At 53.3% G+C, this 24,697-nt stretch overlaps 1 protein-coding gene across 5 annotated transcripts in view; it reads right to left on the minus strand.

Annotated features, from left to right (window-relative positions):
- Window positions 1-18,943, minus strand: part of PDPK1 (3-phosphoinositide dependent protein kinase 1) — a 79,760-nt gene extending 60,817 nt beyond the window's left edge. For 2 of the 5 annotated variants that reach the window (XM_047837385.1, XM_047837386.1), the window contains exon 1: window positions 18,675-18,941. Coding sequence is in view for 1 of the 5 variants with exons in the window: in XM_047837382.1 (XP_047693338.1) it covers window positions 14,232-14,255 (24 nt within the window). In the remaining 4 variants the exon portion in view is untranslated. Of the gene's footprint in view, window positions 1-14,231; window positions 14,370-18,674 lie in introns of those variants that run through there. The other 3 variants (XM_047837383.1, XM_047837382.1, XM_047837384.1) reach the window with 3 other exon arrangements.
- Between the last annotated feature and the right edge of the window lie 5,754 nt (window positions 18,944-24,697).

The following is a 24,697-nucleotide window of genomic DNA, read 5'->3' on the forward strand; positions in this document are numbered from 1 at the left end:
CGGCTCATCCCCAAAGGAACCCTGCTCTCACATCAACCAGGCTCACTGTAATAACGTCCTCTCACCCCAGGAGGTTCCACAAAGCCCAGAATCAGGCCCAGAAACCACTGCTGCCACCCCACCCCCTACTTCCACCAAGAGGAACAAACCGTGGTGGAGTAGCAAAATTGTGGACCCAAGTTCTAGATCTGTGACTTAGCTGAAACCAGGGATAACCATGGGTAAGCCACACACTCTGAGCCATAATTTACTCTTCTGTAAAATGAGGCTGGGGGTGTCTAGGTGGCTTAGTTAGGTGTCTGTGGATTTTGGCTCAGGTCATGATCTCACGGTTCAGAGGATCCAGCCCCGTGTTGGGCTCTGTGCTGACAGCACAGACCTTGCTTGAGATTCTCTCTCTCTCCTCTCTCTGTCCCTCCCCTCACATGCACTTCTCCTCTCCCTCTCTTTCTCAAACCGAATATTTAAAAAAAAAAAAAAAAAAAAAAAAACAACCAGGGGGCCTGAGTGGCTCAGTATCTGAGTGTCTGACTCTTGATTTCGGCTCAGGTTCATGAGTTTGAGCCCCAAGTCAGGCTCTGCACTGAGAGCAGAGCCGGCTTGGGATCCTGTCTCCCTCTCTCTCTCTGCCCCTCCCCTGCTCACACTCCCCCCCTCAAAAATAAACAAACATTATTTTTAAATAAATAAATAATTAATTAATTAAACAAGCAAGGTATTTTCAAAAAATTTTTTTAAATAATAAAATGAGGTTGATAACATTCACCCACCTCTTGAGGGCTGCTGAGCGCCTGTAACAGACAAGTGCAGGAAGCACTCTGAGGTGTGTCGTGGCTCACGGCTGACCGGGCGTGGCTGCTGCCTAAGGTGGCAGGAGGGGACTCTGGGGGCCAGGTGTCTGTCTTCCTGAGCTCACAACACACACTGTGCCACATGCTCCGCAGGCCACACAGGTCTTCGACCTCAGGCAGACAGGGGGCCGGCTCACGTAAGACAAGTGGTCACCAAGCTCTTGTGCGGCACGACACCAAGCAAAACACAGCTTGTCCTAACCAGTGTGGAACCACACTCACCAGCTGAAGCTCCAGGTGGTCAGCTGCCTGGCTCTCAAGAAAGACCGGAGTACGACTGTTTCTACTGTTCCACAGAATAGGGTGGAGAAAGGGCAGGAAGGGAAGGGAGAAGCATTCAGCGGGTGATCCCTGAGGGTAGCCACTTATCTGTCTTCCCACTGTGTCCTTCAGTCCCTTGGAGCCTCTCACCTAGCAAGAAGCAGGCGAGGCAGGTAGAGGGACACAGGGTCGGGGCTGCCATCCACCTGAAGTCTAGCCTTCAAGGCTTCACAGATGGCAGGACTCGGCCAACACTGTCTCCGAATCTCACTAACCTGTATCTTCACTGTTAACGCTGTACATATGTCACCACAGGTTATGAAATGCAGAATCTTTTCGTGGACACAGAAGCTCCGCTTGCTTCCTGCACTTTGGAACTGCCTAAAGGCATACTTCACACACCATTAACTTGATTAACATGAACATCAGGATGTCAGTTACCTCTGGACCGCTGGGCATGAGATTACAATCAGGAGGGCCACTCAGAGGGCTTCCAAAAACCTGGCGAATACCCTATGTTTAAAGCAAGGTGGTGGACACATGCAAGTCTGTTTATGTGTTCATTCTTTGAATTCTCCAAATAATTACACATACCCTTTACAGATACAACTTTAAATACCATTAAGATAAAAATAATGAAATGCCATTTTTCTCTACTTCTATAAACGATAACATCTGTTAAGTGCTTACTGTTTGCTATGTGCTCCTCTGACCATTTTATGCATATTACCACGGTTAGTCCCCAAAACAACTGAGGGTGAGGACCGCCCACATCCTTTTTTTTTTTTTTTTTTAAAGATGGGGGACGCTGAGGCACAAGGCAGGTCCTTGGCCACAGTTACACACCCAGCAGTGAGACCATATTCAAATCCCACCCCAGTTAGCAACAGGCGTCTCAGATGCTGATATTCCATGTGGGCCAGATAAGTGGGGCCCTCACCTGGCAGGCTCTTCCTGAGGTGTGCTGAGTAATCACTACCATATCCCACGTTAGGCTCAAGTCCTCAATGGACACTGATGATACCACATGGGACCAACAGACCCTTTGAACTTCCTTCTAGGTTCACCAGCTCATTCATTCACATCAAGGACTCAGGATGTGTAATGAGTTTTTGCTAATGAGATGAGTAAACTCATATCTTTCAGACACAGATCCTATGTGGGAGGGAGAAATCATTAACTACCGGGGTGGGGAGGTTCACCACGGAAATCATATTTCCGCTTTTCAAGACTGCCACTCTGGAGCTGTATCAGAAAAACAGCAACATTTCAAAGACAATTAGTCTAATCATATACTTAAGATTTCATTTCACAGCCAAATAACCTTGGATAAAATCTAAAATGAATATGCATTAAAAGCTTTACTATTATTAGTCACAAAACAGTAACACACTCTTGCCTTCTGTTTTGCTAAAAATTAATAACTCAACATATTAAAGTTGACAACTAAAAAGACTGGGTTTCTAACCTAAAGGCACATTAATTATATAACACTTAAACACGAACCTCTCGCTGGGAATTAAGTTTATTCAACACACGTTTTCGCCATCATCTAGGCTGGAAATCTGAGTGATACCTAACTTGATCAAAAGGTTACCTCATGATGCCCTAAAGGCCAGGAGGCACCCAGCTGTTTGCTGTCCTACCCAGGGGAGCCAAATGCTGGGGGCCTCCTCTTTCCCACTCTGCAGCTACCAGGTCGACCCCATCTCCTTCGAGGAAACCTCCCATGGCCTCCAAGACTAAAAAGTCAAAAGTTAAAAAAAATCTACAGCATATGGACACTTCCAATGCTCTACCAATCCCTCTCCTCCAGAATTCCCCTCCTCTCCGTTCTGCTGGGCTGGGGACACTCAGTGCCTCCCACATATCTGATCCAGCTAGCTGTGCCCTCTCCTCCCCCTGTGCCCTTCAACCTTAGTGTGGACAGTGCTGCACTCTGTCCTGCCGGCCCACAGCTCATGCACCGCCAAGTGAACATCTCCCCTGGCGAGGCACAAGATTCCTGAGAGCAGTAAAGGGACCAACAGAAACTTCCCACAGTTCCTAAAAATGTCCTGGTTTTGCCTTCCATCAGTGTTTCCCACACATAAACATATAAAGCACAGGGACATGGATAACTGTTCTAGTAACTCTAACACATCATCCTGTAAGGAAAATGCCAGATTGTGGTCAGACTTGGGATCTTTAATCCTCGGAAGGTTCTCTCTCCTTGAAATAGGAAAAAACAAAAACAAAAACCAGCCCCCAAAATGCCACTGGCCACATGAATAAACGTCACCTAGCAGGAACACCCATCCAGTGGTAAACACTTGTGTGGTTTGCAACAGGAGAAGAGACAGCGATTTCTAACCGAGGATGCCTCCTCTCCTGACAACTGAAAAGGCACTATAAGCAGCTGCCCTCCCTTCCTGGACTCTGTATCTGCAAAATTTGAATGAAGAGTTTCTTACTGGAAACAATAATGGCCAAGCGAGACCCAGAGACACTGTGTCCCAGTGTTAACGGCTAACTGCCACAGCAGAGCTGCACACCACCATCGGCACGCGGGGAAAGATCTATTTTGTCTAGCACGACATTCATCTACACCTCCTCCAACCACCCATTTAGAGGCAGTTGCCAGAAACAAGAGAAGGAGGAATATGGCAAGAAGGGTGCGCAGGCACACCAGTCTGTATTTCACCTTGTCTTAGCCAACTCTGCCCACCTGACACACACCTTCCGCACACCTCCCGAGACTGGCCCCAGCCCCAGGGCGGGCCCTCGACACCCTGCGGTCTATCTGCCTGTGGCCGGGGGCTGTCACCATCATCTTCTTTGAAGTGCTTTCCCCTTAGACCCCTGCCCTGTTCTCTCTTCCTACCAATTCTTACCTTCATAAAGGTCTTGTATTTGCCGTGTGTAGATGGGAGGAGAAAAAAATGAAATCCACGATTTTCCGAAGATGCTTATCCTCGGAGTTCCAGGCTAGAAAAACACTCCAAACTGCTCTGGATTCACTCTACAAGCCCCAAAGAACAGCCCACAAGTTAGACTGCGACTCAAGGCAAAGTCTTCAGACAATGAACAACGGCAGCTTCACCAGAAAGGAAAAAAGCCAGGGCCGCCTGGGTGCCTCAGTCGGTTAAGCAGCCGACTTCGGCTCAGGTCATGGTCTCGCGGTCCGTGAGTTTGAGCCGCGCGGCGGGCTCTGTGCTGACACCTCAGAGCCTGGAGCCTGTTTCAGATTCTGTGTCTCCCTCTCTCTGACCCTCCCCTGTTCATGCTCTGTCTCTCCCTGTCTCAAAAATAAATAAAAACCGTTAAAAAAAAAAAAATTTTTTTTTTTTAAAAAGGAAAGGAAAAAAGCCAGAAGAGAACAAATCAAAGCTGACCACCTAATTTTCACAAGGGCCAGCTGACATAACTCCATCCTCTTGCCTGCAAAGAGAGCAGGAAGGGACTGGGCACAGAGGACCTGAGCAGACCGTGGCAAATGCCCAGTGGATCACCGACTCCAAATACTCCAGAGGGGCAGGGGCCTGGCCCGGATTCGAAACCAGTTCTATCAGGGCATTCGGGTTCACTCCGTACCTGGGAACATCCCTGTCCCTGTGCTATCCCAGAAGTGTTCATGCTACCAGAAAGCAGTGGAAACAAGTAGGTACCTGGACCCCATGCCAGCTCTGATGCAGTGTGTAAGTTAGAAGCCCTGCGGGTCCCAGGTATCTTCACGTGGAACCCAGGTGAGTATGACAGTGCCTTCCAAAACAGAAATACTGTGGGGGCACCTGGGTGGCTCAGTCGGCTGAGCGTCCGACTTTGGCTCAAGTCAGAATCTCACGGTTCATGAGTTCAAGCCCCGTGTCGGGCTCTGTTCTGTCAGTGCAGAAACTACTTTGCATCCTCTGTCCCCCGCTCTCTGCCCCACCCTCACTTGCACTCTCTCTCAAAAATACGTAAAATATTTTAAAAAACAGAAATACTGTGGTCATCCTATGACAAAATAACAAGTAACAGAGAGCAGAGCAGGGCCATAGACCTAATTCCAGTCATTAAGACCTAATCCTGTTTTGTCTCACCAGTAATAAGGCACGCGGATCCCTGACAGGATGCACTAGAGACACCCCACCTCTGTGGGATTCTTCCAGATCCGATAACTCCAGTGTCCTCACCAAACATCAGACAAAACCAAACTGAGGGACAGGCTACAAAATACTTGACCAATACTCTTCAAAAGCATCAAGTTCATGAAAAACTGGATGCAACGAGAATTTGTCCTAGACCAAAGGAAATCAAGGAAACAACTAAATGAACGTGGCTCCTGGATGGGATCATAGAACAGGAGGACAGTGGTGGGGAATGGGGGCGGGGGGGGGGGGGGGGGAGGACTGATGAAACCCCAACAGGTCTGCAGTTCAGAGTGTGGCACCAACATTCACTTCTGAGTTTGACAGAAGTGATATGCTGTAAAAATGTTAACATTAAGGGAGGTGGGATGATGGGTTTTATGGGAACTCTGTGTTTTTCACAACTTTTCTATATATCTAAAATTACCCCCAAATCAAGTTTAGTTTATTTATTTTTAAAGATCTTATTTTTAAGTAATCTCTACATCCTGTGTGGGGCTTGAGCTCACAACCCCGAGATCGAGAGTCACATGCTCGACCAACTGGGCCAGCCAGGCACCCCAAGTTTATAGGGGTGCCTGGGTGACTCAGTCAGTTAAGCATCCAACTCTTGATTTTAGCTCAGGTCATGATCTCATGGTTTGTGAGTTCAAGCCCTACATTGGGCTCTAGGCTGACAGTGCGGAGCCTGCTTGGGATTTTCTCTCTCCCTCTCTCTCTGCCCCTGCCCTGCTTGGTCTATCAAAAATAAAAAATAAATTCAAATATATTTAAAAAAAAAAAAAAGTTTTTTGTGGGGCACCTGGTTGGCTAGTCAGTTGAATGTCTGACTCTTGATTTCAGCTCAGGTCATGATGCCTATCCCAGGGTCACGGGAATGAGGCCCTGATCACGCTTCACACTGAGTATGGAGCCTGCTTAGGATTCTCTCTCTCCCCACCCCTGCCCCTCTACCCAGCCCCTCTCTAAAATAAAATTTTAAAAACTAAGTTTTAAAAAAATGTTTCTTTGGAGGCTATTTTGATAGCTTCAAGTAAACTTAAACAATCTGAAGGAAATACACTTAAAGAAAAAAACTAACAGAAAAAGTTAAGAATAAATTTCCTAACACCCCCACCTTCTTTAGCTTGCATCGTCCAAAAGCCTTCTGTTTTTGGAGCAGAGAGGTCTCCCTGCAAAAGCCCTAGGCAAGCACAGCCCTCCTGGTCTTCCCAACGCTAGATATGGCGCTCCCTCCTCAAACTTCCTCCACACTTGGCTGCCCCCTGCTCCCTTACCCTCTGGGTTGCCCTGCCAGGAAAGCCCCAGCTCAGTGCACGTAAGTCCACGTTCTTCTGCTCTCCTCTCTGGAGCGGCCCCACTAAGGCTGGCAGAGCAATTCACTGCCCTTGGGGCCAGTCTCCCCTCGGCCCCTGGGGTGGGGCTGTGGCTGGTGGGACTCAACAGGGCTGGGGGCACATGCAGGCTGTCCCACACCCGCTGAGCAGCCATCTTTTTCACCCAAGGATTCCTTCAGGCCACGAGTGTGGAGGCCTGGTTCTGTTGAGGTCTCTTCTCCATCACCAGACCATCCTCACCCCCTTCCACCCGAGACACAAAGCACAGTGCCAGCAGCTTCTGGGCAGGAGACTTTTCTAAGATTAAACAACAACAACAAAAAAAGCATTTAGATTACACGTTTTGTTTTCTTTTTTTAGGAATGAGAATAAAATGCATTCACAAATAAAATCTATATTTAGATACACATTTTTAAAGCTGTATATCTGATAATAACCAGCTATGTACATACAATCAGTAGAAGACTATAATTTTGACGAATGAAAAAAAACCCATCAAAGAAAAATGCCAAACTGCAGGAAGAAAAAAATGAGTTGACAATGGAAAAGGGGGGCAGTAAATCCTGAGCTTCAAAGATCATGCACTGAGAGGACAGATTATTCTCTCAGCCTCCTGTCCAGCCTAAGTCATGGGCCACTCACTGCAGAGAAAAAAATGCAGAAGAGCTCAGGGCTCACCCTCAAGGAAGGAAGCCAGTTAATAATGACAAGAGCCCGGAAACAAGCAGTTATCAAGCTTCTTAGCTTTCCTAGTAAGTTAGCTTGCTACCTCACCTGCCCCCACAAGGTCTAGCTGCTGTGACTCTCCAGATCAGACCTTCCTAAGAGCAGAGCTGAGCAAAACCAGCGTCTGGGCAATTTTCCCAAAGAATGGGCTGGTCCCATCATTTCCCGAAGGAGGAACCCATGCTGCACTTCTTAACGGCCAGCGCTGGCCCATGCTGGGTCTAACGCTCCTGTCACTCCTGCCCTCCTGCTAGGTTGGTGGCTCTCTCACTCACTGAGCATCCATGCGTAAGTGCATGGTAGGAACCTCTAAGGCAAGGGGGGCTGCATGGGCAACCCCCAGGACCATCAGCCACACAACTATCCGAGGAGGGTGGGGCTTTATGCACCTGGATGAAGAGTTGTGGCACTGGATGTGGTCACACCTAGCCACACAGCTTATGCCCCTTTTAGGACAGGATACTTTTATAAATCAGAGCAAAGTCAAGGCCTGGGGAAAGCCCCCACTGACCTCGCCTAAAGCAGCAGAGAAATATGTGCCATTTCCCCTAAGGGCCCTATATCATAAGAGAACAGCAGCTTGGCTTCTGGGCAGAGAGACTGCTAGGGTGACCCTCATCCTCAGGAATCTTCAAGGAAAAAGTCCTCCTAACGGGAAAGCAACTGCCTTGAGAGTAGGTGTCTCTTGCGCAGAGTCCACATCACCGACACTGGCGGCTGGCACTTCTACAGGTTCGGTACTCAGGGTCTGGCTACGTGAGGACAGTGGTCCATGGCGGGCCTCGCCCACCACGGCGGCAGTGCCAACATGAAAAGCCTCAGTTCAAATACTGTATGTTTGACGTAAGTAGTTTGCTACTCCAGATTTAACCCAACAGATGGTCCCCAACCTGCAAGGAGCTATAGTTACAAAAAGAAATGGGTACCTCTGAAATATAACCTTTCAAGGGTCAGATAAGTGATATAATATACACATGGAAAAAGAGAATATCTCCTTCTTAAGTTGTATTTCCTTAGACAACAGAAGAGTGGAACATGAATCCATGTTTTTAAGCATCTGACTTCTTCCTGGTTTGGAATCCTTGCAAACGGGGCATTAAACAGGGAACAAACAGTTCTGATGAAGCCCTCCACCCCTTGAGCATATACAGCTCTAAATGCAAGGGAATCAGAATGTACATGTAGGATTCTGACATGCTTTTAACAAATGGCAAAAATGGGAAGATAACATGGGTATGTGACAAATACTACTGGAAGTCCAGGCATGAGAACCACGAAGAGAAAAGATGAGACAGTAACCAAAGCCATCCAGAGCCTCAAAGTTCAGAAAGACAAGGACAAAACAAGGCACAGAACCTGTTTCAGAACTGACTATATAATAAAACTATTGCAGACCAAAGCGGACAGGGATGGAGCAGGGGTGGGTGGGACACACACAAAGAAGCTGATCACTCAGAAAAGGCTTCACGGTCACCAAGAGGGTAGTTTCCACTGGGGGAATTTCTTCAGGCAAAGAGGAAGAGCCTGAAGAGGAGAAACCGGCAGCTTAGAACACCCTGGACACTACCTGGGCTGTACAGGGCACTCGGCAGGTGCATCCGAGAAGGGACTCTCATCGAGGAGGAGCAAAGGGACAGGCTAGGAGAGACAGGGAAGTCCTAGGAATGCTGGAACTGAGGCACACTTCCAGCAGTGCTCACTTCCTAGTCACCGAGAAAGGGGGACTAGGAACAAAGTGTGTCAATGTTTTCAGCCCTGCCAGGGGAGAGTGTGTGATGAGAATGCGATATGGCCACCCCTTGAGATGAAGCCACTTCCTTCACTGTAGGGGAGCATCCAGAGCCAGGCCACAACTGAATACATGCCCTCTACTTCAGACTGGGTCTAAAAGCAAGATCTGCAAGGTAGACCCTTTTCCTCCTGGGTGGCACAGAGTTCCCAGTTCCACTGCAGGCTTTGTCCTCCCAGCTTCTCAGAAACAGGGAGGGAGAACAGAAAAGTTAACTCCAGGCCCCTCTTCCCACAGGTACCACGGCAGGTCAAAGCACATAACAACAATTTCTGTAAGGCTTCAAGCTTCCCTGCAAATCTTATCAGCCTTCTCTGACAGCATCCAATATACAGCTGTCGCTTTGAGATACAACTCCCACTGCAGTACAATTAATTCCAAAAGAGAAAAACAGGTTGAAGAATGAGACTTTAACAATGATTTCATTGTAACAGCTAAGCTTCAGCCAGATGAATTCTGAGATACTTCCGAGATGCGCGCGTGCGCGCACACACACACACACACACACACACACACGCACACACACACACACACACACACAAAACGCAGCTGCCTGCACACGGGCCTCTCCAGCCTTCTCCAGTGCGGGCAGACCTGCCACCACCAGCTCCACCAATATGCAGAAGGCACACACCTCCAGAACGACCCTGCTTGGCATCCAGACACACCTTCACACATGCCTTTAAATACTGCGATTCGCTGAAGGCTGCAAGCTGATTCAAAGCACAGTGGCTGGTGCAGAGGACACTTGATCTCGTCTGTGGGGCAGAGGAGGTCACTAGGCCACCAGGAACTATGTGCCCACCTTCATCAGGCTCCTGGGCAACACTCCAAATGCAAACCGTCCTTGTCTGCTTTGCGGGCCGTGCGTCCGGGCAGGGGCTGCTGACGTAGGCCGTGGCCGTCTATTCCGCGCACCGAGCTTGCGGTGGTGCTGTCAGTTCCACTTCTGTGGGCCTATGTGCAACCCAACTATTTACACAGAAACCTGAATCGGTTCCTCTGATGAGGGATTTGAAACCCACAAATGTAAATCCTTTATAACAAACTATCTCTCTTAAGACATTCAAAAGGACTTGGAATTTCTTGGAGTAAAAATTTCAGTTTAAGTAAGGAAAATTTTCCAGTCTAAGAGGATGGAAACAGACTCTGTGCAACTACATAAATGCAACCAGTCAAGCGATGAAAACAGATCCCCAAGAACCATCGCGAACCTGAAAGGCCTGTCATATCCAAGGCACTATCAGCAGAACATATTCCCCATCACTCGAAAATACGCACTCTGGGGTGCCTGGGTGGCTCAGTCAGCTAAGCATCTGATTTCAGCTCGGGTCGTGATCTCACGGTTTGTGGGTTCAACCCCCATGTTGGGCTCTGCGCTGGCAGCGTGGAGCCTGCTTGGGATTCTGTCTCCCTATCTCTCTATCCCGTCCCTACCCACACGCGCACACACGTTCTCTCTCGCTCGCTCGCTCTCTCTCAAAAATAAATACATATAAAAGGAAAGGAAAGGGGAAAGGAAAGGAAATCAACTCTGCCTGTCGATTCAGCTAGAGACTGGATACAAAACCGGTTCTCGATAATCAAGCAATGTTTTAAAGGGTCCGGTATAAAACACGACCCAGTTACAGAAGAAGGCACTACTAAAACGGCCTGAATGATACCCGTCCAAAACTCTGTTTCCACACCAGCACTTCCTCCCCGGTGATTTGCCCTTTGAACCTGCCTTCAAAACAACTGCACTCCTCACCCCTTCGGCCAGCTGTCATCAAAAGGGCAGGGGCAGAGCTTGCACACGTCCGTCCCAGCCCTCACACCTGCTGAGGGAGTCATTTCTGCATCAGATGTTCCTCAGCCACACATGGGATCCCACCAAAGTCCATTTCCACGGAAAATTCTCCTCAGGAAAGGTCCAGGTGCACTGCCAGGGAGGGCTCTCCACTCTACCAACTCGGAGGGGACGGAGAGCGCTCACCCCGTTTCCGCAGCGGTTCCCCCTTCATCACACCCTCGCCCTCCACGCACCCAAACCCCACGTCGTGCGTCGTGCGTGCGGCTCGGGGATGAGGACGTGGCCCGAAGGGAAGACACGCCCTGGGGTCGCCTTTTCTTCCTCACCAAAACTGGCTACAGGCGGCCTAGAGGCCGAGGCCTGCTCTGAAGAGCTGCCCAGGGCCTCTGCTCAGGCCCCGCGTCTGCACAGGCTGCCGCCGCGCTCCTTCCCACAAGACCCTGTCGGAAGAGGACAAACCCACACTCCCACCTCTCAGTGTGGGGACCTCACCCTGCCCGCTCTGCAGGGGCGCCGCGGGGACAGAAACACATCACACCGCCCGAGACCACGATGAGAGGGAGCTACCCGAAAAGGAGTGTGGCAATCAGAACCCACTCCTTTCCATGTCCCGTCCCCCCCCCTCCCCCGCTCTCCCAACCGCCTGCCCGCACAGACGCAGCCACGCTCGCAGAAGCGTCTCCCGCTTCACCTCCAGCAAAGTCACTGCAGCCCTGGTCTCCCAGAGGGAGGGATCCGAGCCTCCCCCACTCAGAACAGCGGCCCCCAAACACAGATGAAGCGGAGCCTCTTTCCAAACAGCTGCTTTCTGACAGTGTGAGGCCGAAACGGGCTCCAGGGGTCACAGAGTTCAGCCATCTGCCCCGAGAAATAAGTAAGTGTGCGGTCCTTCCACGTGAAGAGGTCCCTCCTGCCTCCAGCACGGCACCGTCGGGACACTCAGGCACAACCCCGGGAAAGACGTTCTGGGCAGTGGCACCGAGGACCTCCTCAAGCCAAGCGGCGTCCGAGCCCCCCGCCAGGCCGGCCCTCAGGGCCCTCCCCACGCGAGGGGGCAGAGGGGAGCCCGGGGCCCTGCCGCGGCTCAGTTGTGGGTTCAAGAGGCGCTCGGTTTAACAGGTAGATACTTACCCCCCATCCATCGGTCTCCCAGTCTCCACGCTCCACGCCCGTAAAACGGGACGACACCGACCTCACCCCACCCTATCAACGGAAATCAAGCAACAGGGCGGGAGCTATCTGGAAAAGCGCCTGCTTTTTAAAGTAAGCGTTCAACAGGGGACCCCGGGTGGCTCCGTCGTCTAAGCGTCCGCTCTTGATTTCGGCTCCGGTCGTGATCTCATGCTTCGGTCAGGATTTCAGTTTGTGAGTTGGAGCGTGAAGCCGGCTTGGGACTCTCTCCCTCCCTCTCTCTCTGCCCCTCCCCCCTCAAAAAAACTAGAGAAAATTTTAAAAAACAAAGTCCGTGCTCAGCACGAGGTATGGACAGCCTCCGGCCCACCTGAGGATCCAAGCAGGCCAGGCCACGTTCAGACCTCACGGTACTGCCCCCCTGCTGGCGGCGCACGCTCAGAAAAGCGGCACGATCCACAGCTGGGCCACGGGCTTCTCCCACAGTGCCACCTTGAAAATCCAGACCCGAACTGTCAGAAGCGCCAAGCCTATCTGTCCTCGGCTGAAAAAGCCAATACTGGGGGCACCTGCGCCATCACCGAGGGGAAATACGGCCTCTCTTCACCCGGCAGGGGGGACCCAACAAAAGCCTTGCTCCTCTGGCTTCCTGACGGCGGCCGGCGAGGTCTCTCCGCTGGACCCAGATTCATTTTCCCTCCATGGATGCCAGCAATTCCGCGCTAGGAAGACGGCTTACTAGAGAAAACTCCCGATGTCGACCGCCCATCACGCGAAGGGCCAAGACGGTGAGGAAACGTGCTCCCTGCCCCTTGCGAGGCCTCCAGCAAAGTTCGCACCTTGCGCCCCAACAGCACCGCCGTAGGGACGGTTCGTGTTACACGCTTTCTGGGATCGTGCTCACCCCCGGCCTCCACTGAGGCTCGCCAAAAGCCTCTTTCGTGTTTTTGCCTGTCAGCCCAGACACCCCAGGGTACGGCCACATGTCGCAACGGCCAAAGACGGCCCCTTTCCCTTTCACCGTTTTCTCAACTGAACAGGTCCTCCTCTGCGGCTCTGGAGCGTCACCCATCCCTACGGTGTTCTCCGCCTGAAGTCCACTGAGGAGCTGCAGAAGGTTCAAGAACCAGTTGAAGTAACTACAAACTGCGGGGCGGCTCTGTGTTTTAATCTCAGGAGAGGATTTATTCCTTCCGTCAGATTCTCAAAGGGGTACAAGACACCCTACCCCCCCCCCCCCGGCAAAAAAAAAAAAAAAAAAAAGATTAAGAACCGCCACCACAAAGCTGTAGGCTGCAAAACAAGGAGTCGGGTCCATTTCCTGGGTCTTCTTTCATTTAAGTGATTTTCCCTTGCCTCTGGAACCTAATTTTGCACCCACTTCTCAGTTGCGCCCAAGGTATAAATCGTGAAAACACCTTCGCAACTCCCCAACTCAAACACCGGGAAAACATCAAAACGCTCAAGATACTTTTGCAACGGGGGGGTGGGGGGGGACGTGGAAACACTTTTAAGCAAAAACATTCAACCCAACAAGTGCTTTTCCCTTTTATTTTTCCCTGAAACCCCTCCTCCCCGTCAGGATCACTCTTCCCCCCCCCCCCCCCAAGTCCCCTCCCCCGGTAAGCAGGTTCAAGTCCGGCCCCCTTGGGGCTTCCCACTCTCGATGCCGGGGCTGGAGAAGAGCCCCGAGGCAGGAACGGCACCCCTGGCCGCTCGGCCGGGCCGGGACAGCAGTCTATCACATTCCATCCTAGGCGTGAATTCGGGGGGCCCGGGGCATCAGGTGCTCCGGGCAAGAACTCGTACCTCCTGCTCCGCTGCGGCAGACGCACTGGGACCCCCCCTTCCAGGTGAAGGCCCAGGGCGGCTCCTCCGCAGACGGAACGAAAGGTAAGCCCAAAGGCTCGGCTCCAGGCCGCGGCGCGCCGAAAACAAACTTTCCAAGCACTTCCACCGCGACAGGCCAGTGACACCTCCCCGGCCTCCCCCGCCCTCCGCGCGTCTGTCAGCGCCCCCGCCGGGCAGGCTCCCGCCGCGCCGGGGCCCGGGCTCCCCGCGACGGCCGAGCAGCGCCCTCACGAAGCCCGCGGTCCTCTGCCCGGCCGCCCGGCCGCAGGTGAGGCGCCGCCCGGCCCTCGGGACCCGGGGCCGCCCCGCCTCACCGGGGCCCGGCGGCCGCCGCGCTTGGCCGGGCGACGGGCCGGCGCGCCCGAGCGGCCGGCGCGCACTCACCAGCTGGCTGGTGGTCCTGGCCATGGGCCCCGCGTCGGCGCGGGCGCCTCCCCCGCAGCGCTGCGCGACTCCGCGCCTCCTCAGCGTCCTCCTCCCCGCGGCGGAGCCCCAGCAATGGCCGCCCTCATCCTGCGCCCGCCCCGCCGCCCGCCGCCCCCGGCGCCGCCCCGCCCCCGCGCGACGCCGGGCGGGACTTCCGCCGCCCCGCCGCTGCCGCCGCCCGCGCCCATTGGCCGAGCCCGCCGTCGCTCCGCCGCGGCTCGGTCAGCCCTGCCGGCGCCTCCGAGCCGCATTTCCGGGTTGGGGCCCGGCGAGCGGGAGAGGCCCGGCCCCGTTTCGGACGCGGGGGAGACCCGCGCGAGCCAATCCGGGGGCCGTGGGGCGGGGCCGCGCGGGAAGGGAGGGGAGCTGTCATCCCTGGCTCCCACAGTGGGAAACTGAGGCCCGCAGGGCCCCCCAACACCCAGCTGGCCAAGGTCACGCCCAAGGCAGCGGCGGGGCCGGGCTCGGACGCGTGGCTCGGGCCGGGAGCCGGGCTCTGCGTAAACACCGAGAGACGCAACTTTGCCAGCTACAAAACTGAGAAGTGTTCACAGACGGAAATTTGGGCTGCAAAATCAAATATAAATTTGGAAGAAAACAGTCCCATCGCATCACTGCTGACAGTCCCAGGGACACCTTCACAACTTTCTTCTTTGCTTATGGTTTGGGGGAGGGGGTTTGTAGTTGTGGATGATAATGATGGTGTTGAATTTTTTTGTAGTTGTTAATGATGACGGTGTTATTGTTGGGTTTTTTTTTTAGTTGTGGTAAAATATACATAAAATTTAACACCTTAACCATTTGAACACATGCCGTGTGCACAGTTCAGTGGTATAAAGTACATCCACATTGTTGTGTTGTGACCAGGCTGTCTTAAAAAAAAATCAGAATCATCTTCGTCACCTCAAGGTTGCATACTTTTAGGTAACCTTTTCTGGGGTGCCTGGGCTCAGTCGGTTGGGCTCTGACTTCAGCTCAGGTCATCTCACAGTTCGTGGACCTGAGCCCAGCATCCCTGACAGCTCCAAGCCTGCTTGAGATTCACGCTCTCTTCCTCTCTCTGCCCCTCCCCTGCTTGCTCGCTCTCGCTCGCTCTCAAATATAAACATTAAAAAAAAAATGTTTAATTACAACAAATAAATAAAAATAACCTTCTACTTCCAAAAGAAATACGTTTATTTTTTAATAACAATTTAGACAGTACAGAGACTAATTAGATAAATTAATCCATAATCCCACTAACGAGAATTAATTCTTGAATAGCAGTGATAGCTGCTAACGTTGAGCCAGCACTTACTCTTAGTAAAGCATTTTCACGCCTAATCTCTGAACAAGTATCCTTGCTAGTACTGCCCCACTTTTCAGATGAGGAAGCTGAGGCATTCTGAGTTCTGTAACTGGCCCTAGGTCTTGTAGAGCCACAGCCTGGATCTTGATATCCATATGCCAGAGACTATGCGTTAGACCGTCCAGCCTCTACTTGTCCAAACTTTGAGTGTTCTGCACCTTAACAGTAAAAAAGTAAGTGTAACTCCTACTCCCCAAAAGGGCTTATGCAGGTTTGATACGTTTTTCACTTAACACTGTCTTCATTTCGTATCCTGTACAGCTCTCCCGCACCTGACTGCCATCTTGCCCACTTCTAAGGACTGCAGAGGACTCCACTGGAGGAAGCTTAGAGTTTATAGACCCCTGTATTGATCAAGTTCCCTCCTGACACCGAAGTGGTTCCCAGACGTCTTCCTCGTAGACAAAGCTCTGCACTTGAATTCAAGCACACCTTTATTATTTCCTTCGGATAAATCCTTAGCAGAAGGAATTGCTGGGTCAAAGTACAGGGATTCCTCTCAGGACTTTTGATACATGCTGCAGACTGCCAATTGCTTACCCCACTCCAGACACTAACCCTCAGTGAACACAAAGGCAAGGTCAAAGTAGGTACCAGCTCTTGCCACCAAAGCAAGCCACATTCGATACTTGAGAACACTGGAAACATTCTGCATCATAACCCTTACTACCTATAAAAATCGGTATATCTGATTTTACCCACAACAGCTCCATGAGCAGTAGGTACTATGACCATTTCTATCTTGTACTTGGGGAAACTGAAGCTTCGGTGCCTTGCCTACTCTCAGCCATAGAGCTACTAGGTCACAGAGCACAGAACTCCAAACCAGTGCTGACCAGCACCACCGCCTTGCTCTTGGCCACTGCACTCAGCTGCCTCCCAACAAACCCTTCTTTTGTATTTATGTGAGTCCTCACAAAGTAATAATAACTTATCCTCAGAGAACGCTGACCATTAGACGTATGTTACTAAATTCTCATCACAATCCTATGAGATACTCAGTATTTATGACCATCTCACATGTGAAATTTGCCAGACTGTACACTAAATGCAATTGTAAATAAATACAGAGCTTTAGAGTCTAAAGAATACACATCAAGAGCGAGCTTTCCCAGAAAGTTACCGACTGATGTGCTCCACCAAATGACGCGGTAAACCAAGAAGACGCGAGATCAGGAAACAGGAAAAAAAACAAAACACACAAGAGGGTGGTGAATGGAAGTCCCAGGATCTGTCCATCCAGCAAGTAAGCACTGAGTCTCCCCTCCATCCCAAGCACTGTGCTAGACATTGACAATTCACCAGTGATTAAAACACAAAAATCTCTGCTCTTGTGAGAGTCAGATGCCACTGGGGACGGGGGGGGGGGGGCGGGGAGGAAGGGCAGGGTGGGAGAGACCATCAAATAAGCAAGTCTTATGACATATTAGAAGATAGCAAGTGCCATAGGGGAGAAAGAAAACCAGTGGGGACTCAGGAGTGCCTGGGGATGGGGTGCAATTTTAAAAGACTAATGAGAAACCCCAGGATAAGAGCAGGGAGGAAGCACATTTACAGTCACAGTACAGACGCACTGCTTCAACCGGCAGTTACCATCCTCTACCTCGGAGGGACCCGGAGAGGAACGGGGGCCTGAGAGAGCTGAATCCTCATCCCTTGTAACAGAAAGGCAATAGACAGTGACTGTACGTGAGGAGTCAAGACATAAAGTACAGGGGTGCCTGGATGGCTCAGTCGGTTGAGCGTCCAACTTTTGATTTCAGCTCAGATCATGATCTCACGGTTCATGAGTTCAAGCCCCGCATCGGGCTCTGCTCTGACAGCACAGAGCCTGCTTGGGATTCTATCTCCCTCTCTCTACCCCTTCCCCACTGGTGTGCCCGCACTCTCACTCTATCTCTCTCAAAATAAATAAACTTAAAAAAAAAAAAAGACAAAGTACAAAACAACGGACATAAACATCAGGAAGAACATTTAAAGAGTAGTAAGCAGGATGTGAGTAAGGAGAGGTGAGGTGAGGCAGGGGCTGCTATTATCACAAGTCTGTTTAGAATTCTCTGGCCTCTTGGGGAACCTGGGTGGCTTGGTCAGTTGAGCGTCTGACTCTTGATTTAGGCTCAGGTCATGATCTCAGGGTTGTGGGATCGAGCCCCGAGTCAGGCTCTGTGCCAGACATGGAGCCTGATGCTTAGGATTCTCTCCCAATCTCTCTCTCCGTCCCCCGTCTCTCCCCATCCCCCTCTCCTTGCCCCTCTCCCCGCCATGTGCACATGCTCTCTCTCGCTCTCTCTCTCTCTCAAAAATAAATAAACATTAAAAAAAAAAAAACCAAAAGGAACTATCTGGTCTCTTCAACACTGATGCAAATAAAAATTAATAAAATGGATGTATCTTCTCCCTGGAAATTGTAAGCAGCTCTCACTCATGACTGTAAAACTGTGCAAGGATGTTTATAACAGCAGAGCTTTAACAAAAAGAAAAAAAAAAGGAAAGAAAAGAAAAGAAAAAGTAACCAGAACATTCATCAACAAGACAATGGTAAAACACATTATGGGATATTCATCCTGGAGAATTCGATGCAGCTACGGGAAAGAAGAGAGGGAAGGTCTAAGCGAGAGCCCAAAGGCAGAGAAGCAAGTCACAGAATAGGGACCGAGGTCTTCAACCTTTTTTTTTTTTAGTTAGAGTCGCTCACACCAAAGCAATTCAAAGAGAAACGGGGAGGGGGAAAACCTTGAGGGAAAAGTACACGGAGAAGGCCAGAGCCCACCAGAGCAGCAGGTGCAGTAGGCACCCCTGCCGGCCTCAGGGGAAGGGGTGAGAGGAGAGGGGAAAGCAGGGGAGCGGGCTGCAGGGGCAGGGCAGGGAGGAGCAGTCAAAAGAGGAACCAAGGACAATGCTTAGTTCTCGTGGGGCCTCAATGGCAGCCAGTGTGCAAGCCAAGGCCAGGCCAGGCCACCCCTCTCTACCCAGGGAGAGGCAGGGCACCCCCTCTGTGGGTCAGGTGTGGCTGCCCGTCCCGGGACAGTGGGCAGCAGGGGGGATGGACTCACCTGGCACTACACAGTTCACTGGCACCCCGGCTGGAGGAAGGAGAGGGACAGCCCATGGCTCTCCTCTCTCCCTACCCTGCCCAATGCCTCTGTCCCTGGTGGAAGGGTGACCCGAGGCCAAGAATGCAAGGCCTGGCTTGACATTGTGAGGTCATGTTCCACACAAGGAGGAACGGGGGATGCCCATACGATCCTGGGAGGGGCTGGAAGGCTGCCTTATGTACATGGCCTGGGGCCGGGGGAGCCCCCACTGCAAACCGGGCCCTGTGCCCCCCATGGTCCATGGTATTTCACCCATCTCTCGCTCATTCCTCAAACCGTCATGGCACAAGGGAGAAAACCCTGGTCCAGAGGCTGTGGCACTTGCCACACAGCTCGTGTATTAGTTACCTAGCCCTATGTACCAAATTATCCCGAAGCTCAGAGACATAAAACGACAAACCTTTATGATCTCATGGTTTCTGTGGGTCGGGAAGCCAGGAGCAGCTTGGCCAGGTGGTTCCGGCTCAGGGTCTCTCAGGAATGTGCAGTCGAGACATCAGCAAAGGCTGAGTCATCTGAAGGCTTGACGAGGACAGGCGGGACCACTTCCAAGGTGGCCCATTCACTCAGATATTGGTGGAGGCCTCAGTTCCTCACCATGGTGGCCCCTCCACAGAGCTTTCCCGAGTATCCCTATGCTACGGCAGCCGGCTTTCCCCAGAGTGAATGATTCCAGAGAAAGAGAGCACACCAGCATAGAATCCACAATGACTTTTACACCCCAATTGCCAAAGGGATCTACGTCACTTCTCCTGCACTCTACTGGTCACACAAAGGCGCCTAGCACCACATGGGGGGAACTCTGCTAGGGTGTGGATCCCCGGAAGTAGATCGCCGGGGACCATTTTCCAGGCCGGGCACCATAGCTAGCTGAGGGCAGAGCCAGGATTCCAATTCTTCCGGGACGTACGGAGACATGGGGAGAGCCAAGAGAAGAAAGGCACGCCAGGCCTGCACCCCTGGAGGTTTCGAGGCAGGCAGGGAAACCAATGAACACACATCCAGTTAGGGAAACAAGGAGACTCTTCAAAGATGAGAATGTGGTTTCCTGCCTCTGCTCGCTGAGTGCCTGGTCACCGCACGTAAGCTCCCAAGAGGTGTCCAGCTGCACGTGGACGGACCAAAGGTGCCAACGCCAACAATTTCCCAGCCACCTGGGAAAAATGTCTTCCTGTATAAACTGTGCTCGGTGGGTAACATATTTTAACTAGCCCTAGAGACGGGAAACAAAAAGTTGTGTCAAATCTCAGGCAAGCAACCTTCTTTCCCTAAGTCTCAACTTCCCCAGCTGTGAGATGGGCGGACTCCCAAAACTGGCCAGATCCCAAAGGCTGAACCCGTCTGGTGTTAAGCACGTCGGGAAGTGAGCACTTTCATGCACTGATGATAGGAATGTAGTATCTCCTTCAGACCCAGGCAGTAGGGAGGCCTGGCCGAGGCTCTTCTCTCTGGAAGGAACATTGGACAGAATAACGGCCCCTCCGAAAACGTCCACGTCTTGTTCACCCAACCTGTGAATATGTTGTATTACACAGGGAGAGTTATGCCTGCCAATAAGCTGACCTTCAAAGAGGAAGATTATCCAGGATTACCCAGCTCGGCCCAATATAATCACAAGGGTCCTTAAAAGATGGAAGAAAAGGAGTCCAAGTTCAGGGGAGACAACACGGAAAACACAACTGGCCCGCACCGGCTTTGCAAAGGCGGGATGCCACGAGACAACCAGTGTAGACGGCATCCAGGAGCTGGACATAGAAGATTCCCCCAGAACCTCCAGGGACAAGCAGACTCTGCCACCACTTTGATTTTGGCCCACAAGACCTATTCCTGACCCCAACCTCCAGAGCTGCAAAATAAAGGTGTGTTCTTTTGAACCTCTAATTTGTGGTAATTTGTTACAGGGAAAGAAAACTAACACGGGAGGCCCTCCTGTGGCCACACAGAAACCGGGAACCCACGGGGACAAAAGGAGTGCCTACACAGGGTGCGCTTCTGTCTTCTAGATGCACTTGTGCATCTGGGCCCCCAGAATTCCTTGCGCGTCACCCCACGGTCCCTCCTCCTCAGGGCGGTTGGGGTGCTGGGGGAGGAGCCCCACTGGTCCCTGGTGGGATCTGCTTAACGTTACGAAGCATCCATCTTGGAGACACGGAGCACCTTGCTAAAATAGTGACACATTTCGATGTGTCCCCACCCAGGGAGCTTACCATTTCATGCTGCTTCACTAGAAAATACTGAAGAGCAGAACAGTATCAAAAGTACAATTCCAGTTCATAAGACAAATCAAGACACAAACGTAGGGACAGGAACAGGATCACATTGGAAGGATCACACCAAGCTCTTCATGGTGGGAGACTGGGAGGCAGGCAAGGCTCAGAGAGGGCCACCGCTCAGGGCACGGGGCTGCCCCCCATCCCGGAGCTGCCTGCGGACGACAGGGGCACATGGAGGAGGTCCCAGGGTCTAAGCAGAGCCGACCGCCATTCACCCTCCTGGTGCCACACCTCCTCCCGTACCACCCGCCCCGCCCCCCGCGGCCCGGAGCAGGCTCCGAGCTGGGGCGAAGCTGGGACAGGCAGTGGAGCCTGCCCCCAACTCCCCAACGCCAACGAGGGTGGGGAGAGAAGGGGCGCAGAAGGGGGCGGAGAGGAGCCGTGGGGCAAGGGGGATGCACATGGGCGCGACTGGAAGGAGAAAGAAGGGGAGCGGCGAGGCCGGAAGGTGTGCGAAGAGGTAGCCGAGCAGCTTGGGGCGCAGTGGGGTCCGCGGCTCGCGGGGGCGCCGGGGACCCTGGCCCCCGGCACACACACACACACACCCCCCCCGCCCCGTGCCGCGCAGTCCGGGGCTCTCGGCTCCGGGTCGGCCCTTTAACCGGTACTAGGTCAGCGAGCGACGCGCGTCCCGGCTGCTTTGCCGCGACTCTTCCCTCCGCAGAGCAATCCTGATTGGCCCCGGCAGAGGCCCGCCCCTTCTGACACTTCAGAGCCCGCCCCCCAGGGAGGAGCCCCTCCCACAGCAAGTGAGATTCCCCCCGCCCCGCCGCCCTGTGCGCCGCACCTCTTACAGGAGCAGTAGGTCCGCGTAGACCCGGCTCCTGGGCCGCAGGCCGCCCCGCGGCGGAACGGGTCGGACCGGACTCACTGCGCACGCTCTGCCGTTCGCGGCCAGCCCCTGTTCGGGCGCGGTTTCCCCCCACCCTTAAGCCGCTTCTCCGGTCTGGACCACCCAGATCCTCTGCACGAATCAGCGCTGGGACCCTGCGCTCGGAGCCTACGGAGACCGAAGCTTCGGAAGGGACGCCTCGGCGCCTGGACTCGAACCTGTATGCACTCTGAGCAGTCCAGGACCCTCAAGTGGATGCCTCTGTAGTGTTCAGGTGCGGCCGCCAGGCGGCCCTCGCCCCACTCCGCGGACTCACGACGCACCCGCCCCTGCATCGGGTCTCGCCACCACTGGGCCTTCTGTTCCTCCCACTCACGTACAACACAAAGCAAGCCACGAAGGAGGTACGGATGGCGCGCCAGGTCACCTCTTCAAGGACCCCACCTCAATGAAAGTCACCCCCACCCATCAGTGACTCAGCACGCCCCCCCGCCCCCCCGCAGCGTCCGGGTCTACACCCACACTAGAACAAGCACGTTTCCACTTCACTTGTCTCCAGCCCCTTTGCCACCCTACAGCCAGTCCCTCAGGGTCTTCTTGCTGGGGGTCTTACTTAAAATGGCAGCATATCTTCTGTTCAAAACCCAGCAGCCTCAGACTCCAAAGTGGCATGGTGGGTGCCAGGGCTAGAGGAGGGGTAACAAGCGTTAATCTAGTGGGAACAGAGCTGCTCTGACAGGCGATGGAGACGTTTTGGAGGCCACTGTGGTGATGACCACACCCCTTTCTGGCGAGGGTGGCCGACTGTCCCACCCAACGCACTAAGCCTCTGCCACTGGATCTCTGTGGGGCGGTTCCCCTGGCCTGGGTGCACGTGCCAACCAGCACCGGCCCCTGCCATCCCTGGTGTCACCCTTGCGGACCAGTAGCGCAGTTAGTCATTCCCGGATGCTCCAGCCAAGAGTCAGCGTGCTGACAGGTTTAAGTGAGGCCCCCGAGCTGAGCAGGCCAGGCCAAGTCCTCGCTGCGGCACTCACCAACTCTCGAACTGGGAGCCCCACTTTCCCCGTCCGAGAATGGGGAGGACTCCTCTGGATGTCTGGCAGAGAACGGGTTAACCCTGGCAATGCACGTGGAATAAAACCTAGCACCAAATAAGGCAAGTGCCCACTGCTCAGCCTCTAACATATCTGGGAGCACCGCCTGCTCCCTCCCACCAGGGTGAGCTGGGGGAGACCCGCCCTGCCCCTGGATCACTGGTGCAGCCGGCAGGCGCTGGCATGATGCAGGAGCTGGTCAGTCACCTGTTAGGTCTGTGATGTCCCTGCTGCCCACAGGCATGTGGCCAGAGACCCAGCCCCTTGGGACACCGAGAGGTGGCTGCTGTCCCAGGCCTTTCCTGAGCCCTGCTTTACGATGTTGGCTCTTCCCAGACTGTTCGCTCAGCCTGGAACACAGCTGGGGCCAGAGGCTGTTTTTGTCACTTTGGGCCTGGACACGCTTTCTGCAGTGGGCTCTGTGGCAGAGGCAAAAGGGATGGTTGCCAAGCCACACGAGATGGTGACCTGGGACATTTGCCTTTGACCTCCTATTCCAAGAACTTCACCCATTCAAAAGGGGGAAGGCGCAGCCCACCCCAGCACGCAAACGGGGACAAAATCAATCCCAGGGCTGGGGCTACGCCAACCCTGGATGTCTGATTGCCACATCGCGGCTGCCCTCGTGACCTGCAGGGCTCCCCAAAGCCCACTTGCCTCAAAGCGGCCCTATCAGCCCCTGCTCCCAGCGTGGGGGCACTGCTGCCGGGCCTGGGGGACATGGACGGCCACGGGATGACACTGACGGGCAAATAGTTGCAGGGCTCCAGACACTGGTGTTCCCCGAGCCGCCCACCAGCACCAGGCAGGGTCACCCACAGCGGTGCAACCCAGGGGGCACGTGGGATCCCTGGGCCCACCTGGAAGTCGGATGAAAAGGGGATGTTCAGAACAGGCCCCAAAGGAAGCTGAGCCTTGATTACCCCGAGGGCTCAAAGAAATAGGGCTGCGGGCTGGGCAAGGAGCGGTGGCCAGGGTCACCTCTGGGCCTCTCGGCCACTGCTTCCTACACTCAGAGCCAGGCAACCTGGAGTCCTCTTGAAGGCTGAGGAGAAACAGCTCACAGTGTGTTCAGGCCCAGCATCATGACCTTGGCCTCTGCTTCACTGGCCCAACTCTAAAGGGGCAGAGGGGAGCCCGTGGGCCATCCTCACACAGCCGGCCTGGCCTCCAAATGCCCTGCACGGCCCACCCGAGGCTCCTCCCACATCCAAGTCCTCCCAGCCCCAGCTCCTAATTGTCCCCACAATCAATTCTCCCACTTAAAATCCCAGAAAGCACTGGGGCACCTGGGTGGCTCAGTCGGTTAAGGGTCCAACTCGATTTTGGCTCAGCTCACAGTTTTGCAATTTGCTGGGATCGACCACCAAGTCGGGCCTTTCACTGACAGTGCAGAACCTGCTTAGGATTCTCTCTCTCTGCCCCTCCCCTCCTTCAAAATAAAATTTAAAAATCCCAAGAGTACCCTTTTCCTCTATCCCCTGACATGTAAACTTCTGGAGCCCTCCACACTCACCGTCCCCAAGCCCGTTCCTGTCCACTTTACAACCTATGACCCAGGACTTTCCCCTCTCGCCCTTCATTTCCAACCAGCACAACTGCATGTGGGGCTGCAGGCCTCAGACTCGACTGTCCAACAGAGAGGGGCCCTGTCACCTTCACTGGGGCCCCCCAAGGCTGGGATCAGCTAGAATCCAGCCGCTCTCCTCCCCACCCCACCCAGAGAGCCACCGAGGGGACGGCGCTCTGCCTTGAAGCAAAACTCAGACACGAGACAAG

Source organism: Prionailurus viverrinus, chromosome E3 (genome assembly GCF_022837055.1).
Source record: "Prionailurus viverrinus isolate Anna chromosome E3, UM_Priviv_1.0, whole genome shotgun sequence".
Taxonomy (NCBI): Eukaryota; Metazoa; Chordata; class Mammalia; order Carnivora; family Felidae; genus Prionailurus; species Prionailurus viverrinus.